General features: G+C 36.2%; 1 protein-coding gene across 1 annotated transcript; it reads left to right on the plus strand.

The window, feature by feature from the left end:
• The first annotated feature begins 4,928 nt into the window (after positions 1-4,928).
• LOC107911210 (uncharacterized) lies at positions 4,929-6,262 on the plus strand. Its single transcript, XM_016839088.1, has 3 exons — positions 4,929-5,063; positions 5,178-5,249; positions 5,354-6,262. The coding sequence occupies exons 1-3, from the start codon at positions 4,929-4,931 to the stop codon at positions 6,260-6,262; spliced, it is 1,116 nt and encodes a 371-aa protein (XP_016694577.1).
• Positions 6,263-20,686: the final 14,424 nt, after the last annotated feature.

Below are 20,686 nucleotides of genomic sequence, written 5' to 3' on the forward strand. Positions count from 1 at the left end.
TATCATAAATGAGAGAAGAAAATAAATTAATAAATAGTTTAAATTTCTTTTTTACTACGGCTAGGAAAAAGTATACAATGACTCTTAAATTCATAAAATATACATTTTTTATTTTTAAGTAATTCATCAAGTTAGTAAAAATAGATAAAAATATCAATTATTATTGTATCGTTATGATTGCTTAATTTGTGTATATACAAGGGTTAAATTACTAACTAGAGCAATAACTCTTATATTGAGGAATTTTTTTATTGTTGAAGTTAATTTTTCAATTTTATAATTTTTTTATGTTAAGGCTTAATTTTTTTTTAAGTTAACCTCTAAATTTGAAGATTGTTCACGGTCCTAATGCAATTAGGGACTAACTTAGATAAAAAAAATTAAATCTCAATGTGAAAAAAATTGTTAAATTTAAGCGGAAAAAATGATTTAACTTTATATATAATATAAACATCATAATCATTTAACTATTAATTATATTATGGGTTAGAATGGGGTAATACAATTCAAACCCGTATCAAATAAGTATATGAGAAAAAACTTTAATCACTATTTTATTTAAGTCAAGACATAACAGACACTATATTAAAAATACAATTTTTTTGGATGTATTGGTGAAAATATTGTTAGTTTATATATAATGATTTTTTAAAAATGTCTTTTAAAATATTAATGGGCAAAATTATATTATTGTTTTTATAATGAATTAATTAACCTTCAAAATATTTTAAAAACATGTTGAACGAAAAAAAATTTAAAAACACTTGTAAAAAATCATATAACATTAAAAATTAAATTAAAAAGGAGAATTGGAAATTTTTGAAATGCAAATGAAATTGGGAGGAAATTAATATATGCTGTTTTCTTAATTGATTAATACATGCTGTTGGGTATCTAAATAAAGGGAAATGGGGGAAGGAATCATTGCAACCACCATAGTAATTGGAAAAGATAGGGTGAGCTGGCTGACACCTTACCTTTTCTTTCTAACTTTTGCTTTTAATGTCCCGTAGGTCTTACCCCATGACCCATGTTCTTCGCCTTGGGATTTTGATCTACTCTCAACTGTTGGAGTAAACCTCATGTTATTATTGTTGTCAGTAATTGTTGTGCTATAATATTTGCTCTCCGTTGTTTTAGGGTTGGGATTTATTTTATTTATAAATTTATATGATTTTAATTTTGTATTATCATAAAAAAATTATTTAATCTTTTGTGTGAGAAATTAATCCAAATAATTAACCATGGTAACAATTCAATTAAAAGTTAAATTATGAATTTAAATCATATTAATCTATACTATCATATATAAAAGAAAGTCATGGCTAAATTTTAGTTCTAATCCTTTTACATTTTTGAAATGGTATAAAAATTGTTAAATTTAAATTTTAATATTTATATTTTGTTCAAATTTGATATTTAATTTATATACTTTAGTTTTGACATAATTTGGTAGTTCAATTTTTATGATGTTACTAGCTAATTTAGATTTTTTTTTATTTCGATTAAAATGTTGATGTGAATTTTTAAGAATTGTTAACAATGTTAAAATTCTTTATTAAATTCAGGTTCATTGTAATATCTTTATTTTTTATTACATGAATATCAAGTGAGTTTTTTTCTTTTTCTAAATGTCACACTAGAAAATTTAACATAAAAACTTTAAGGATGTTAACAAATGAACCTAAATTTATAAATTCGAAAAGTAGATTGTAATAGGCCTATTTTGCCTCAACCCAATTAAAATACAAAAACTAATAAATAACCCCTAACCCAAAACAAAACAGTCCAATACCCAATAACAAACCCTAGCCCAACAACAAAATAAAACAAAGAAACCCTAAAAAAATCAACAGCTGCCGCCGCACGTCTCGGAACTAGCCTCCACGTGCGCCGCCTTCTTCGCCTGCAAAAGGACTAGTAGAGTCCAACAATAACACAAACAGTGTAAAAAATAGAAAAAATAGGAAATTTTGAGGCTATATAAAGACCCGAATCTATGTATATTAAAGAAAACACACGAATGAATCAAAAAAGTCAAAAAATCAATTCAAGTATAGATCTTTCTCAAAGGTAGCTTTTTCGGCATTTATTTATCTACTTATTTTATTTTTATTGATTTATTTTTATTTTTTTTACTTCTTTCGAAAGAAAACAAAAACAAAGAGTAAAAATCATACCTTTTTTTTTGCGAGAGAGGTGACGATTCTGATGAAAATCGGTGCTTTCCAGGTCCGGGAGTTGAAAAGGCTCAAAGAAATAAATTTTAAATTTTCTGGCCACCGCAGACGGCGGCGCTGTCGCCGGCGACCGGCGGCCGCCGCGGTGGCCAACGGCCGAATCCCTGACTGAGAATCGGGAGGAGGGGAGAATGTGAGAGCTTTTTGGGTTTTTTTGAGAAAGAAAGGAGAAAATGAGGAAAATTTTTCTTTTTTTGATTTTTATAGATAAGCAAAACGGCGTCGTTTAGCTTTGGGTGCCTAGGAGCCAAAACGACGCCGTTTTAAGCTTGCCCGTATGTGACCCGACCCAGCCAAAGGGGATTCACGTGTTTCTTGTTAATGGGCTATTTACGCCTTAAATCCTTCCCCATTTTCAATCTATTTCAATTCTATCCTTTTCGTACCTTTTCTTTTATTTTTAAATTGGGTTTCAAAGTGTTTTCGCCATGCAATTTAGTCCTTGGCGCGCCAATCCTCTGGGAAGTGACGCGTGTCCAGTAATTGGGCTTATTTCTCATTTAGCCCCCATTTCTTCTCGCGTGTTTCATTTTAATCCATTTTCAATCTTTTAGTATTAATTTTATTTACAAATTTTACCTTTAATGTCATTCTGATTTTAATATAGTCCTCTGATTAATTTGTTTCTTTATTTATCTGTTAATCTATTTTTTTCATTTTTGTTTTTATTTTTATTGTTATTTTATTATTCTTATATCCGTTATTTATTCTTAAATTTAAGTTTTAATACTTTTTCTATTAATTTATTTGTTTTATTTCTTTGCTTTTATAATTCATAAATTTATTTTTTTTGCATACATTATTTGTCCTATTACGTACTATTACTTTAAGTTTTCTGTATATTATCATTTAATTTCCTAATGTATTATTATATATATTTTTATGTTAATTTAGTATAACTTATATACACTTTTATGTTAATTTAGTATAACTTATATACATTTTTATGTATTTATTCTATAATATAGTCTTAAAGTTTTTTTATGCTTCCAACTTTAAAGGTATACGACAATATTTTCATAAATTCGTTTCATATATTTATACAGTTTACATTAAATTATTTTTTTATTATATATATCCCTTATTACTTTAAGTACCTAGTTTTATTTTATTTGTTCCAACTTTTATATATTATTATGTATTATTATTTAGATTGATTTCATTTCAAACGTGTTTCATATTTGGATTGATATATGTATTCTTTGTTGTATTTTGATTTCTTCCTTCATAATATTTGCATAATGTGGTATATGAAATTATTGCCTTTATGTAAATTGTATTGCTCATTTATATTTATTGATTCTTAATCACTCATTGGCATATATTTTTTTAGCTTACAAACTGTCATTTCATATTAAATATCGTTGTCCTGTCGCGTTTTATTTGTAAAAAAAGAATTATATTTTATTAAGGCATTAAAATCGTTTTATCCGTAAGTTTTCAAAATATTCGGCGTTCAAGATTCTCGAGGAGATTGTACCCTAACTTACTGGGCTTCAATTCTCCGTTGGATTTAAATAGCCGAGTATTTTTTTTCAATAAAATCGTAATTATTTCAAGATTAAAACTCACTCCCGGGAATTCAAAGGGTGGGGCCCTAACTCACAGGATACGACATTTTGTTATCTCGAGACGAGATTTTTTTTAAAAAGCAAAGTCGTGTGTTGTCATTGGAACTTTAAGGGATCGTACCCTAACTTACGGGGTTTCTATTTCTTCGTTGGAGCAAGACAACCAAAATTTTCTTAGTTTTCAAATTAATAGATCTCAATAAAGATTTTAAAAGGAAAGTCGTTTTTTAATCTTTTTCATTCGACCTTAAGATACTAAATAATTAATTTGGTACCAATATTGGGCAATACGAGGGTGCTAATCCTTCCTCGTACGTAACTGACTCCTGAACCCATTTTTCTAAAACTCGTAGACCAAAACCGTTTTTAGGTGATCCAATCACACCTCAATAAAAGATTGGTGGCGACTCCTAATTTTTATTTTTAAGTCGAAACTAAAATTTTTGTTTTCAAAAAAAATGGTTTCGACAGCTTGACGACTCCAGTGGGGACTAGTTAGAGAGTCGAGCCGTAAATTAATTAATTTTTTTCTTATGGTCAAAAATTAAAATTTATTTTAAAATTCGTATTTTCTCATTTGCATTCAATCTCATTTCCATTATAATATGCTTGCTTGGTTTAAGTCTGTGAATTTGTATTTTGCATTACATAAGTTGGTCAAATTTACCCCTTTAAGTGGGAGTGGGAAGCTAGTTCTTCGTGAGGTTTTCACCTCCGTGCAAAATAGTGGACCGCTTTTGGAATACATCTGTACCTATGTCTTCGTGAGATTTTCATCTCCGTGCAGCCATAGGGAAATGTATTCCCCTGAACTGAACTCAGTCCATATGAGCCTATAATGGGTGAGGATCGAGGAATCTGCTGGTTCGGGTACCTTTGCTCTAGAAGCTAAAACCTCATATAGTGAACCTTAGGAGCTTGCCTTAGGTAGAACTATACTAAACCCTAGTAGATTCCTGAATAGGTACTTTATTATTGCCTGTTTGTGTTGAATTTTGTTTTTATACATGATACTAACTTTTGTGTGTTTTGCTTTGATTGCATGTCATTTTGACTGCATAGCATTTCATCATAAAAGGCATCGGTTCATATTCGGTTACTAGATAGAGAGCTTATCATGGAAAATGAATTTCTTGATAAAGTGGAGAACAATGCGGCTGTCCAAACCTGGTCTGAGGCAACACAGCGGGGAAAAGGTGATAGTTTAGCTAAAGGATATGTATCAGAGTTGTGGGACTTCACTCGTATTAGTGTAACCCAGAATAATCTGCAGGAATTAAAGAAAATCTAGGATAAGTGGAATGATGAGGTCAAACAGCTTTTTTACTCTAGTTATGGAGATCTGCCTTATCTACTTGACATAAAGGTGGATAAACACTTGTTTCGTGCCCTCGCCCAGTTTTGGAATCTTGCTTATAGCTATTTCACTTTTGGGGAGGTGATCTGGTACCTACAGTAGAGGAGTACATGGCTTTACTTCGTTGCTCAAAGATTCAAGCAGATAGAGTTTACTCGAGAGCTGTCAATGTCCCAAACTTTTAGAAGAAATTGGTAAATATCACCGGAATGAGCGAGCAATGGGTTGCAACGCGGATCAAGCAGAAGGGGGATAGCAAATGTATTCCTTGGAAGAATTTGAGGAATCTTATTCTAGCACGCCCAGATGTGAAGAAGAAAATTGATGTCTTCACCTTGAGCGTCTACAGCTTAGTTGTATTTCCCAAAGCCTTGAGACATGTTGATGAAGCAGTCACCGATCTTTTTGACCGACTTGATAAGAAGGTTACACCAGTCCCGGCAATTTTGGTAGAAACCTTCAGATTGCTGAACGAATACAGGAGAACCGGTGAGGGTAGATTCATCGGATGTGAACAACTCCTTTTAGCATGGTTCCACAGTCACTTTTGGAAAGTTGATAAGGTTTTTTATCGGGTTTTCTCCAAAAATTATTCACCTCTGAAGGAGATAGTGGCCATACCGAGGTGGGATGATATCTCGGAAGAAAAATGGATCAAAATTCTTCAGAATCTTCGAGAGGAGGATATCGAATGGAGAGCTCTTTGGATGCTGATAGATGAGATCTTATATAGATGTGGTAATTTTGATTGGGTCCCCCTACTTGGGATTTGGGGAGCTGTTGGCTATGCACCGTTGCTAGTGTTAAGACAGTATAGGTCAAGGCAGTTCGTACCTGCAACTCAAGGATTAGCTCAGTGTGAATTTTCATATAAAGGTGATGGTTACAGGAAGAAGATTCGGGAGATGTCCAATGCTTGGAATCAGACTCGACAGATGAAGAGATTGGCAGTAGGTCCGATAACGACCCCGGAATATATCGAGTGGTGGGGTAGAAGGATTAATGATAACATCTCTAGGCCAAGTCAGGGAGACAGTCAGCCGGTAACAAAACATCAGCAAGTTGTCCCATCCGAGTTAGAAATTATAAAGTAAGATTTTAAAAGAAAGAATGTAGAGTTAGAAAAGAAGATAGAACAAATGGAAGAAGAGAAAATGAATTTGAGACTAGGCATGGATGTTCAAAAGCTAGAAACCGAGAAATTAAGAAAAGGGAAGAATTAAGGCTGAGGGAGATTTGGATAATTTGAAAACAAACTATAAGAGGTTGCGTTGTTCGATGAAAGCTGCCGGGTTGGGAAAAACTTCAGAGCAATGGTGTCAAGAAATTCAAGAGGAAAAGATCAAGGCCGATAGATGGGAAAGGAAGTTTCAGTAGGCCCAGATGCGAAATGAGACCCTAGAGAAGAGCTTGTCAGAAAGTCGAAATGAAAAGGGTGAGCTAAAAGCTAAAGTGGCTGAACTTGAGAAAACTCTTTATCAGTATCGAAACCGTAATTCTATGATGGAGCTAAGAGCGAGCTTAGACAAGATTGAGCAAATGAAAAGAAGAGTGGAAGAATTAGAAGTGGCATTACAAAGCTGTGAAATGCGGATTGAATTCATTGAAGCCAGTGAAGAGCGACAAAAAGAACAGCTCCTTTGTTGTCAAAACCAAGTCAGAAACAAAGATCACATTATGGGAGAGGTTGTAACTCAAATTCGAGAGGTTGCGGATTATTTACAGACTTTGGCAGTACAAGCTGATATGCTGAGTATAAAGTACGAGTTGGAATCAGACCGGGGGCAAGAGTTAGCTTCGCTGCTTAGGAAAATTAAGGCCTTAAGTGTTAGGGCTAAGCCATATATGTAATTTGTTTTATGTAAAGAATTTTTGTTTTCTGATAAAGTTTTCTAAATAGAACAGAATTTAAATTGACGCCTTTTTGAATTCACTTCATGCATTTGCATTACATTACATTATATGCATTAAAAGTCCACCAAAAGGTCCTAATTAGTTAAAATCGTTTCAGTTTATCTGGCAACCGGTAAAAAACCTACCAACCAAACATTGTTACGGTACCCGAGCTAAGACAAAAGACATGGACTAAATATTAGAAAAACTTGAACAACTGCAAAAGGAGATGCAAGACCAGCTACAAGCACAAATGCAAGAGCGGTTGGATAAGATCCAACAAGAAATGACGGACAAAATAATAGAATATCAAAAAAGCATGATGACCGAGTTGACCCAATTATTGACTGGGGGAAAAGATAAAGGGAAAGGCCCTATGACCAACCCCAGTGAGGATAAGGATGAGCCACTATATCCTCCAGGTTTTACTCCGCCTAATGTACAGGTCCAAGCTGAGATGTACTCGCAGAGACCATCTGTCACAATTAGGCCTCAGGCTGGTGCTTCAATGCTAGTGAACTTTTAAATTGGGTCAGGTTCAAATCCAGGAAATAACCCGGCTAATCCAGTGATCCCTGATTTTGATGAGGTGGCAGAAAAGGAAAAAGCTAAGGCGAAACTGCCGAAATAGCTAGATGACCGGTGTAGATGGCTGGAGGAAAAATTCAAAGCGATGGAAAGTGTTGATAGTCATCAGGGAATTGACGCTAAGGGTCTGAGCTTGGTTCCAGATTTAGTTCTTCTGTATAAGTTCAAAATGTCAGAATTTGAAAAATACAACAGGACCAGTTGTCCTGAAGCTCATATTACAACGGACCCAATTAGTTCGTGGAAGGACCTAGCACAAGCGTTCATGAAGCAGTATAGTCATGTCACAGATATGACTCCTGATAGAATTACGTTAGAAAACATGGAGAAGAAGCCTAGTGAGAGTTTAAGGCAATATGCATAGAGATGGAGGAAGGTTGCCATCCAAGTTCAGCCACCGCTTCTAGAAAAGGAAACCACGATGCTCTTTATTAACACGTTAAAAGCTCCATTCATCACACACATGTTGCAGAGTGCCACAAAGAGTTTTGTAGATATAGTCATGAATGGCGAGATGATTGAGAACGCCATAAGATGTGGAAAGATAGATGCCGGAGAAAGTAATAAAATGTCAGCCTCAAGAAAAAAGAAAATGAGGTGAACAACACGAGTACATACAATAAAGGTTTCTCAAAGTCGATTACGGTAAATCAACCAGGAAAGGGGGTTGCTAATCAGTAGGGCTCATCAAGGCAAGAATTGGGTACAAGACAATACAATGAGAGGCCCCAGTTTACGCCGATTCCAATGTCGTATAAGGAGTTATATCAAATGTTGTTCGATGCGCACGTCGTTTCCCCTTACTATTTAAAGCCCTTGCAGCCTCCGTACCCTAAATGGTATGATGCAAATGCACATTACGATTATCATGCAAGAATTACGGGGCATTCCATAGAAAATTGCACCGCTTTTAAGAAGCTGGTTGAAAGGTTTATCAGCATGGGTATTGTCAAATTTGACGATTCATCTAGTACAGAGAATCCGCTACCCAGCCATGATGTTAATGGGATAAACATGATGAGTGAGGCTATGGGGAGAAAAATCAAGGCGAACGTTACAAAAATAAAAACTCCTCTAAGAAGGGTCTAGAAGGAGATGGTCAAAAGGGGGTTAATTGTTTCAGATTTAGGGGAAAGATATGAAGAGATGATGAATTACTGTGAGTTCCACCACAAAGAGGGGCACGAAATTCAGGAGTGCAAAAAGTTTAAAGCCCTAGTTCAAGGCATGATGGATGACAAGAAAATGGAATTCTATGAAGAAATCCAAGAATAGGGAAGTATATGTGCGTCCGAGTCTACAATGAAGGCTTCAAAAGTGCATCATCTTGTGGTTATCATTTCAAAACCAAAAAACAATGACGCTGGGGTACTAGTAGCACCGAAAATCACAATTCGAAAACCCACAACCTTTTTTTACAAGGACAGCAAGAAGGTCCTGTGGAACTATGAGTGCAATGTAACCATCCCAGGAAGGGACACTTCAGTCAGTACTTTAAAAGAAGATCAAGGTACACATAGTGGGAGATGTTATGACGTAGTAAGTTTCCAAGTAGAGCCCATAAAAGGACAGAAGATGATAGAACAAAAGAAAGAGAAGGCAGTCGAGCCCATCAATGAGCCAGTAGAGGGGGAAGAAGCTAAAGAATTCCTTAAATTCTTAAAGCACAGTGAATACAGTGTGGTAGAACAATTACATAAACAACCACCTCACATATCTGTGTTAGCTATGCTATTGAGTTCGGAAGTACATCGAAGCGCGTTAATGAAAGTGTTAAATAAAACCTACGTGGCCAATGATATCTCTGTCGACAAATTAGATCGGTTGGTTAGCAATATAAGTGCCGATAACTTCATCTTTTTCAATGACGATGAAATACCACCTAGAAGTATGGGGTCTACTAAAGCTTTGCACATTACTACCCGATGCAAAGGGTACACCTTACCTGGGGTTCTGACTAATAATGGATCAGCATTAAATGTACTACCATTGTCCACACTCAACAAGTTGCCAGTGGATAGCTCGCATATGAAGTCGTACCAGAATATAGTGAGAGCATTTGATAGCACTGAGAGGAAGGTTATGGGGAGAATTGAAATACCTTTATTAATTGGTCCAACTGTCTATGAGGTAAATTTTCTTGTGATGGACATCAAATCTTCCTACAATTGTTTGTTAGGAAGGCCATGGATACATTCGGCAGGGGCTGTACCTTCGTCATTGCATCAGAAGCTAAAATTGATATCAGAGGGTCGATTGGTGACGATAAATGCCGAAGAGGATATTATTGCGGCTGTAACCAGTAATGCGCCGTACTTTAAGACAAATGAAGAGGCAGTCGAATGTTCTTTTCGGTCTTTAGAGTTTGTGAATTCCACATTTATTACCGAAGGGAGCAGGATGCCGATGCAAAAAATGTCCAAAGCTACAAGAATGGGTTTACAGTTGATGGTAGGAAGAGGAGCCCTGTTAGGAAAAGGACTGGGGAGATATCTTCAGAGAAGAGTTGAGGCTCCAATGTTGAAGGACAAGTATGACCGTTTTAGCTTAGGGTACAAGCCAAATACAAAACAAATAAGGAATGAGATAGAGAGGAGGCGAGAAAAAAGAAGGGCACGCACAAGTGGAGAGGAAACCAAGTGGGAACCGATCATATTCCCTCACATATCCGAAAGTTTTGTGTCGGGTGGTGATACGAACTCGTCTCGTGATGTTTTGAGTCGTATGTGTTGCCCAATCGTGAATTGAGTAAGGATGGATTCGTTTCAGTTTTAAAATGAAACAAAATAGAGATAATGGCTTCAAACAAAGGTAATAAACAAAATAAAGAGGAAACAATAACAAATTAATTGGCTAAGACCGAAAATGAACCAACAATAACGAATTGTTGACCCGAATCTCAAAATGGTCTTTAGGTGTTTTCGGTTAAAGGAAATAGGAAAGGAACCTTGACCCACTATCAACTATGATAGGAACCAAAGGTATATTGAACGCCACACCAAAGGTGATAAGTTCAGCAACAAAGAAAAGATGGACGCCACAAGCTATGCTTGATAAGTCAAATCAATTCCGAAAGAACAAAGAGAATTGGATAGCTCACAATTCAAATATTTCATCTATATTCAGCAAAAAGTTGTTCCCTCTATGGCTGATTACATCTATTTATAATGCTAGAACAAGGTAACCGGATGGTCAAAAACATCCACTTAATGTGCCATAAAAAACTGATGTCTTTTCTTATTCTTTGAACCAAATAACTCATTCCATAAAATCACTTTAATTCAGCTGATTTGAATGTCTTTAATGGCTTAGAAAATGACTCTTGAGTTGTCCTTGGCTAGTTGAATAGACACCATCTCTTACCAGCTCCTTAATGACATTCAAAGGCTTGATTAATTTCTCTTAAAAGCTCCAAAAACGGCTAGAAGTGGAAGAGTTGCTGCTGAATTTTAAAGGGCATAAAATGCTCTTTAAAAACTCCTTTTAATGATCTTTAAGCTCCTTTTTTTAACAGCCCCTTTAATTGTAACTCAAAAGAACTTGAACAGCCACTTATTAAATGTGTAACAGCCTTGAATTGTAACCACTATAAGCTAAAAAGTCACCTGCAATAAACACATTAAAATGAGTTTATTAAACACATTAAAACACTTATTAATCATAACACATATTAAACTTACTTAAATAAATGAACTAAAACATATATGCAATAATTATTCCAGCAACTAGTTTAATTAAAGAAGCAAAATTTAAAGAACTTAATTTATGCATCAATAAATAATCCTAGGAACTAGATCAATTAAGAAGCATCTTATTTAATAAAGTTCAATAACTAACTCATGTATTAAAACTTTAAGATAAGTTAAATTAATTGATCAGCAACTTATTTATTAAACTAAAACAAGTTAATTAAAATAAACAAATTCAGCTTGCAATAAATTGCAAGTAACGCCTTTTGAACGGTTTGAAGCACGACTATCAAATCCGGCCACTCCCTCTTCCCAAGCTCGTTCCACATAGCTTGCTATTGCATTTCGAAATCTCTTAGCTCGTGATCGAGTTATTGGTCCTCGTGGCAGCTCAATGGATTCGGTAGTAATTTCCCGGGCTAAGGTTGCATCATTCCCCCCTCTTCGAGGCGATTTGCTCCCAAATCGTCACCTACATCGAAAAGAGATAAATCAGCGACATTAAAAGTAGCACTAACCCCATACTCACCAGGTAAATCTAACTTATAAGCGTTATCATTAATTCTCTCCAAGACTTGAAAAGGTCCATCTCCTCGTGGTAATAGTTTGGATCGTCTTTGAACGGGAAATCTCTCCTTGCGCATGTGAATCCAAACCCAATCACCAGGTTCAAATATTACTCGTTTACGGCCCTTGTTAACTTGATGTGCATATTGCTCCGTTCTTCGTTCAATATTATCCCTAACTCGCTGATGTCATTGTTTCACAAAATCTGCCTTTTTCTTTCCATCTACATGCACCAATTTATCAAAAGGTAAAGGCAATAAATCCAATGGAGTTAAGGGATTAAATCCATACACTACCTCAAATGGTGAAAACTTGGTAGCTGAATGTACCCATCAATTGTATGCAAATTCAATGTGAGGTAGACACTCCTCCCAAGTTTTTAAATTCTTACGTATAATGGCCCGCAGTAGTGTTGACAGAACTCTATTAACAACCTCTGTTTGGCCATCAGTTTGGGGATGACTTGTTGTGGAAAATAATAGCTTAGTTCCAATCTTTCCCCATAAAGTCCTCCAAAAGTGGCTGAGAAATTTAGTGTCTCGATCCGAAACAATGGTTCTTGGAATTCCATGCAATCGTACAATCTCCCTAAAAAATAGATTGGCAACATTTAAAGCATCGTCAGTTTTGTTACATGCAATGAAATGAGCCATTTTTGAAAACCGATCAACTACAACAAACACAGAATCTTTGCCATTCTTTGTTCTGGGAAGACCCAAAACAAAGTCCATAGAAATATCCATCCATGGCATTTCTGGAATCGGTAATGGAGTATAGAGTCCATGTGGCTGGACCCTTGATTTCGCCTTCTTGCAAACAATACAGCGATTGCACACTTTAGCCACATCTCATTTCATCTTTGGCCAATAAAAGTGTTCTTGAAGAACGGCCAAAGTTTTGGCAATACCAAAATGTCCCATTAAACCCCCACTATGTGCTTCATGAACCAGCAAATTTCTAGTTGATCCTTGGGGTATGCACAACTTATTTTCTCGAAATAGGAATCCATCTTGCTGATAGTACCTGTCATACGCACCTTGCACACATAACTTGTAAACTTCTCTAAAATCAGAATCATCAGCATATAATTCCTTTAAATAAGCAAAACCAAGTAACTTAACATCCAAATAATTTAAAAGAGCATACCTTCGCGATAAAGCATCTGCAACGATATTTTCCTTACCTTGCTTATACTTAATCACATATGGAAAGGATTCTAAGAATTCTACCCATTTTGCATGTCGTTTGTTAAGCTTAGTTTGCCCTCTCAAATGCTTCAAAGCCTCTTGGTCTGTGTGTATAACGAACTCCTTAAGCCAAAGGTAATGCTGCCATGTTTCTAATGCACGTATCAATGCGTACATTTCTTTGTCATATGTGGGATAATTGAGCGTAGCTCCATTAAGTTTCTCGCTAAAATAAGCCACCGGTCGCCCATCTTGCGTTAAAACCGCACCTATTCCTATTCCAGAAGCATCACATTCTACCTCGAAAATTTTGTTAAAATTCGGCAAACATAAAAGTGGAGCATTAATCAAGCAATCTTTGATTTTAACAAAAGCAGATTCTTGTTCATCAGACTAAATAAAAGGTGAATTTTTTTTGATAATACTGGTTAATGGGGCAGCAAGAGTGCTAAAATTCGGTACAAACCTCCTATAGAAGCTTGCAAGGCCATGAAAGCTTCTAACTTAGCTGATGTTATTCGGTCCTGGCCATTCTTGTATTGCTTTAATCTTCTCTTGGTCCACCTCTAATCCATTCGCACTTACAACAAAACCTAGAAAAACAACTTTGTCAGTACAAAAGTTACATTTCTTAAGGTTTGCATACAATACTTCCTTTCGTAAAACCTTCAAAATAGCATGCAAATGTTCAAGATGTTCAGTTAATGATTTGCTGTAAATTAAAATATCATCAAAATAAACTACGCAAAAACGACCAATGAATGACCTCAAAACGTGGTTCATCAACCTCATGAAAGTACTCGGTGCATTGGTGAGGCCAAAAGGCATCACTAACCACTCATACAAACCGTATTTAGTCTTAAACGCAGTCTTCCACTCGTCCCCCTCCCGCATACGAATTTGATGATACCCGCTTTTCAGATCAATTTTAGAGAACAGTTTTGCTCCACTAAGCTCGTCTAACATATCATCAAGTCTAGGAATGGGATGTCGGTATTTGACGGTAATGTTGTTGATAGCTCGGCAATCTACGCACATTCTCCATGAACCATCTTTTTTAGGCACCAACAGAACGGGAACCGCACATGGACTTAAACTCTCCCGTATATAGCCTTTTTCCATTAATTCCGCCACTTGTCGTTGCAACTCTTTAGTTTCCTCTGGGTTGCTTCGATAAGCTGGTCGATTTGGAATTGTAGCTCCGGGAATAAAGTTTATTTGGTGTTCAATACCTCGAAAAGGAGGCAATCCACTTGGCACATCTTCCGGGAAAATGTCTTTGAATTCCTGAAGCAAAGAAACAATAGACAAAGGTAAAGAATTATCAAGTTCGTTAGCATCAAATAAGCATTCCTTGTACATAAGTACAAGTACAGGTTGATGCAACAACAATGATTTTCTTATCTCTTTTTCTCTCGCAAATACGCTCATTTTACCACTCTCAATTTCTTTTTGACTTTCTTGTTCCTCTCGTACTTTTACCTCCACTCCCTCAATTTTTTCTTTCTTTTTTTCATTTTTCTTGTCTCTCTCTTTTTCAATCTTTTTCTTCAACTTCAATTGATCTTGGTACACTTGCTTTAGAGTCAATGGCGCTAAAGTTACATTCTTGCCTCGATGCTTGAATGTATAGCGATTTGTATAACCATCATAGATCACGCGCCTATCAAACTGCCATGGACGTCCCAAAAGTAGATGTCCCGCATGCATAGGAACTACATCGCACACCACTTCATCTTGGTACTTTCCAATAGAAAATGCCACCACAACTTGTTTTGTTACTTTCAGCTCACCTCCATCATTTAGCCATTGCAACTTGTATGGAGTTGGATGTTTAGTTGTAGCCAAACCTAGCTTTTCCACCAACATAATACTAGCTACATTAGTACAGCTACCACCATCAATGATCATACTACATACCTTGCCTTGAATGTGGCATCGAGTGTGAACAATATTCTCCCTTTGTTGATCAGTTTCAACACTTTGAATACTGAGGCTACGCTTCACCACAAGAATTTCTCCTTCAACGGGTAACTCTAAATCTTCATCATCAGATGGCATTTCAGGTTCATTTTCATCCTCTTCCTCCGACTCAACTTCTCCATCAGCTCTTATCACCATAATTCGTCGATTGGGACATTGACTAGCTATGTGCCCTCGGCCTTGACACTTGAAACATCTTATGTCTCTCGTGCGATTTGGCGCTTGCTCATTTTTATTTCGACTTGTCTCTCCAATGGGTTGATTTGATTTAACTGCTACAGTCGGCTCTTTTGTTCTAACAGGGGGTTTGTTGACTCCTTGATTCCATTTGTTGGTTGAAGAATTGGCATAGGGTCTACTAACTCCTTTTCGCTTAAGTTTCTTTTCAACCTTAATCGCCATGTGAACCATGTCCATCACTTTAACATAGTGTTGTAGTTCAACTATGTTGGCAATGTCACGGTTTAAACCCGCAAGGAACCTAGCCATGGTTGCCTCTCGATCCTCCTCGATATCAGCTCAAATCATCGCTATCTCCATCTCCTTATAATAATCTTCAACACTTCTATTTCCTTGAGTAAGGTTTTGAAGTCGTTGATAAAGATCTCGTTGGTAGTATGATGGAATAAATCTTTTCCGCATGACTGATTTCATTTCTCCCCAAGTAGAGATAGGTCTTTCACCATTTCGTCGTTGACTAGTTACAAGCTGGTCCCACCACACTATGGCATAATCAGAAAACTCAATTGCCGCGAGTTTCACCTTTTTACTCTCCGAATAGTTGTGGCAATCAAAAACAAGCTCAATCTTCTTTTCCTACTCCAAATAAGCTTCAGGGTCATTCTTACCTTGGAATGGTGGAATTGTCATCTTGATATTCTTAAGATTGTAATCTGGTCGTTCACGATCTCTAGGACCTCGTTGTCGTTGACGGCCTCGACGTCGTACACTTTTTGGGCAGATGAGTGATCACTTTCTTGTCCACTTGCTTCATAAGGATCTTGAATTGGACGTTCTCGCTCTTGTCTTGCATCTTCCAGAGTCATCTCATGTTGTTCTCATCTCTCGACTCGATATAATCGATCTTCAGTTGGTTCAAGTTTTCTATCAAATAATCGCTCCATCTCTCGCATAATTGCTTGAAGGGTAAGATCTGGCACTCCTCCTCCAACATTTCTTACGGGACAGAACCCTCCTTCCACATTTTGATTTCTTTCCGGACTTCGTGACATATTTTTTTAAAATGAACTCACAACAAAGAATCTCACTATCCACTCACAAAGAAATCTCACTTCCTTGGCTTTTATACTCTCGAATAAACTCACCACTCTCTTGCCTCTTTCCACTCACTCCTCCTCTCTAAGTTCTTAGGAATTATTTAAACTTAAAAAGCAGTTGTTGTGGGTCGGCTTACAACCTTGATGTTTGGGCTTGGTAAGAATATTGTAGGACAAAGGAAAGTAGGCTTGAATCAAGAAATGAAAGGTTGGATGTGGCGAAATAGTAGAAGGTAGTAATAACTATAATTTGGGCAGCAAACAACAACAAAATTTCAAAACTAGCTTCTTCTTTTTTTCACGAAAATTTTTTTTTTCACGAATTTTTTTTTTCACGAATTTTTTTTTTCAACTTGATATCCAATCTCTTGAGTTTGAATGGAAACCAAATTTTTTTTTTGAATTTTTTTTTGAATTTTTTTTTGAATTTTTTTTGAATTTTTTTTGAAGAAACTACTATACCGTATTGCCGACAATATCGATTCTTACTCTAAATTCGCTAGCTCTGATACCAATTTGATACGAACTCGTCTCGTGATGTTTTGAGTCGTATGTGTTGCCCAATCATGAATTGAGTAAGGATGGATTCGTTTCGGTTTTAAAATGAAACAAAATAGAGATAATGACTTCAAACAAAGGTAATAAACAAAATAAAGAGGAGACAATAACAAATTAATTGGCTAAGACCGAAAATGAACCAACAATAACAAATTGTTGACCCGAATCTCAAAATGGTCTTTAGGTGTTTTCGGTTAAAGGAAACAGGAAAGGAACCTTGACCCACTATCAAGTATGATAGGAACCAAAGGTATATTGAACGCCACACCAAAGGTGATAAGTTCAGCAACAAAGAAAAGATGGACGCCACAAGCTATGCTTGATAAGTCAAATCAATTCCGAAAGAACAAAGAGAATTGGATAGCTCACAATTCAAATATTTCATCTATATTCAGCAAAAATTTGTTCCCTCTATGGCTGATTACATCTATTTATAATGCTAGAACAAGGTAACCGAATGGTCAAAAACATCCACTTAATATGCCATAAAAAACTGATGTCTTTTCTTATTCTTTGAACCAAATAACTCCTTCCATAAAATCACTTTAATTCAGCTGATTTGAATGTCTTTAATGGCTTAGAAAATGACTCTTGAGTTGTCCTTGGCTAGTTGAATAGACACCATCTCTTACCAGCTCCTTAATGACATTCAAAGGCTTGATTAATTTCTCTTAAAAGCTCCAAAAACGGCTGGAAGTGGAAGAGTTGCTGCTGAATTTTAAAGGGCATAAAATGCTCTTTAAAAACTCCTTTTAATGATCTTTAAGCTCCTTTTTTTAACAGCCCCTTTAATTGTAACTCAAAAGAACTTGAACAGCCACTTATTAAATGTGTAACAGCCTTGAATTGTAACCACTATAAGCTAAAAAGTCACCTGCAATAAACACATTAAAATGAGTTTATTAAACACATTAAAACACTTATTAATCATAACACATATTAAACTTACTTAAATAAATGAACTAAAACATATATGCAATAATTATTCCAGCAACTAGTTTAATTAAAGAAGCATAATTTAAAGAACTTAATTTATGCATCAATAAATAATCCTAGGAACTAGATCAATTAAGAAGCATCTTATTTAATAAAGTTCAATAACTAACTCATGTATTAAAACTTTAAGATAAGTTAAATTAATTGATCAGCAACTTATTTATTAAACTAAAACAAGTTAATTAAAATAAACAAATTCAGCTTGCAATAAATTGCAAGTAACGCCTTTTGAACGGTTTGAAGCACGACTATCAAATCCGGCCACTCCCTCTTCCCAAGCTCGTTCCACATAGCTTGCTATTGCATTTCAAAATCTCTTAGCTCGTGATCGAGTTATTAGTCCTCGGGGCAGCTCAATGGATTCGGTAGTAATTTCTCGGGCTAAGGTTGCATCAGGTGGGATTATCCATCCTATACGAAAGATGCCAATGAGTGAAAATTTTGAAGAAGTGTTGGAAGGCCTTCATATCAATGCCATAGAGACAGCTGAAAGGGGGACCTTGTTAGAAATACGCCCTTACGAACCTGGGAGCGAGCTAAATAATTGGACTGCGGAAGAAATCCTTGTAGTCTTTAGAGCTTATTCAGAGTAATGTTCAGAACATTCTTGTTGTTTTTAGCCTAAAAATGATAGGAATTCCTTTGTGAAATAGACTCATGTCTGAACGTTATTATTCTAATAAAATATATTTTTTGCATTCACTTTAAGCAAAATATTCTTTTATTCTTTCATTTGTTTGAGATTATCTTCCAAATCATTCTTTCATTACATCTGTAATTATATTATACAAATGATTATTCATAAATTCATATATTCTTTGTATATTCTTTGGTACCCACCGTAGGTCCCCAGATATAATGACATGAGTGACACTGCTACAAACTCAGAATTTCCTTTTGAATGAGACATGTGTTTAGAGGAATCGCATGACTTCGAAGATGACGTAGACTGTGGCTTATCTCCGGACTTGTTGAGGATGGTAGAACAGGAAGAGAGACAAGTACGACCTTACAAGGAGTCAATAGAAATGGTGAGCTTAGAAGAGAGAAAAGAGGTGAATATTGGAACTGATATTACCATAGAGACGAGGCGAGATCTCATTGAGTTACTCCAAGAATTTAAAGACGTCTTTGCATGGTCATACCGAGATATGCCGGGATTAAGCACTAACATCGTAGTGCATCGCCTTCCTATAAGAGAGGATTGCAAGCCAGCACAGCAGAAACTTCGAAGGATGAGGCCTGATATTGTGCTAAAAATAAAAGAGAAGGTCAAAAAGCAGTTTGATGCTGGGTTCTTACAGGCGATCAAGTACTCTGAATGGGTAGCCAATATTATCTCAGTCCCTAAGAAAGATGGGAAAGTAAGAATGTGCGTAGATTACAGGGATCTGAACAAGGCCAGCCCAAAAGATAATTTCTCATTGCCTCATGTTGACACTCTAGTAGATAATATAGCGGGCTACTATCTGTTTTCCTTTATGGACGGCTTCTCTGGATACAATCAGATAAAGATGCATCCCGTAGATATGGGAAAGACCACATTCATCACCTAGTGGGGAACGTTTTGCTATAAGGGGATGCCATTTGGTTTAAAGAATGCTGGGGCAACATATCAAAAAGCCATGGTAGCCTTGTTCCATGACATGATGCACAAAGAAATTGAGGTTTACGTTGATGATATGATTACAAAATCCAGGACGGAAGAAGAACATGTGCAGGTCCTGAAAAAAGTTGTTCTTAAGACTGAGAAAGTTCCAGCTCAAGCTTAACCCAACAAAATGTACTTTCGGAGCTAGGTCAGGAAAATTGTTGGGTTTTATAGTCAGTGAAAAGGAATCGAGATCGATCCAGATAAGGTCAAAGCGATACGAGATTTACCTCCACCACGTACTCAGAAGGAAGTTCGAGGTTTCTTAGAGAGATTGAATTACATTGCTCGGTTCATTTCACAACTAACTGAGAAATGTGACCCCATATTTCATCTTTTGAAGAAACATAATCAAGGTGAATGGGATGAGGAATGCCAGGAAGCTTTTGAAAGGGTAAAACAGTACTTGACCAATACTCCAGTACTATCACCACCTAGCCCCGATAGGCCACTGATACTGTATTTAACAGTGTTTGACAATTCCATGGGATGTGTGCTAGGCCAACATGATGAGACATGAAAGAAAGAAAGGGCGATATACTATCTCAGTAAAAAAATCACTGATTATGAAATGAGATACTCGCCTGTTGAGATGTGTTGCACTTTGATCTGGACGACTCGGAGACTGAGGCAGTACATGTTGTACCATACGACTTGGCTAATTTCAAAATTAGATCCTTTAAAGTATATGATGGAGGCAACTACTTTGAATGGGAGGATGGCCAAATGACAGATTTTACTTTCCGAATTCGATATAGTCTATGTGAGTCAGAAGGCCATGAAAGGGAGTGCAATAGCTGACTTTCTAGCTAGTAGAGCCCTGGAGGATTACGAGCCATTGAATTTTGATTTCCCGAATGAGAGTTTGATGTATGTGGTAGCCACTGAAGAAAATTCCCAAGTGGGTCACATTTGGAAGCTAAACTTTGATGGAGCCTCGAATGCTGTGGGCAATGGAATTAGGGCAGTCTTGGTATCCCCGAACGGGGATTATTATCCTTTTACTTGCAAATTGGATTTTGATTGCACAAACAATATGACAGAATATAAGGCGTGCATCATGGGCATTCGTGCGGCTATAGAGCATGAAATTAACATACTAGAGGTATATGAAGATTCTGCATTAATG

This window comes from Gossypium hirsutum, chromosome D11 (genome assembly GCF_007990345.1).
Source record: "Gossypium hirsutum isolate 1008001.06 chromosome D11, Gossypium_hirsutum_v2.1, whole genome shotgun sequence".
Classification (NCBI taxonomy): Eukaryota; Viridiplantae; Streptophyta; class Magnoliopsida; order Malvales; family Malvaceae; genus Gossypium; species Gossypium hirsutum.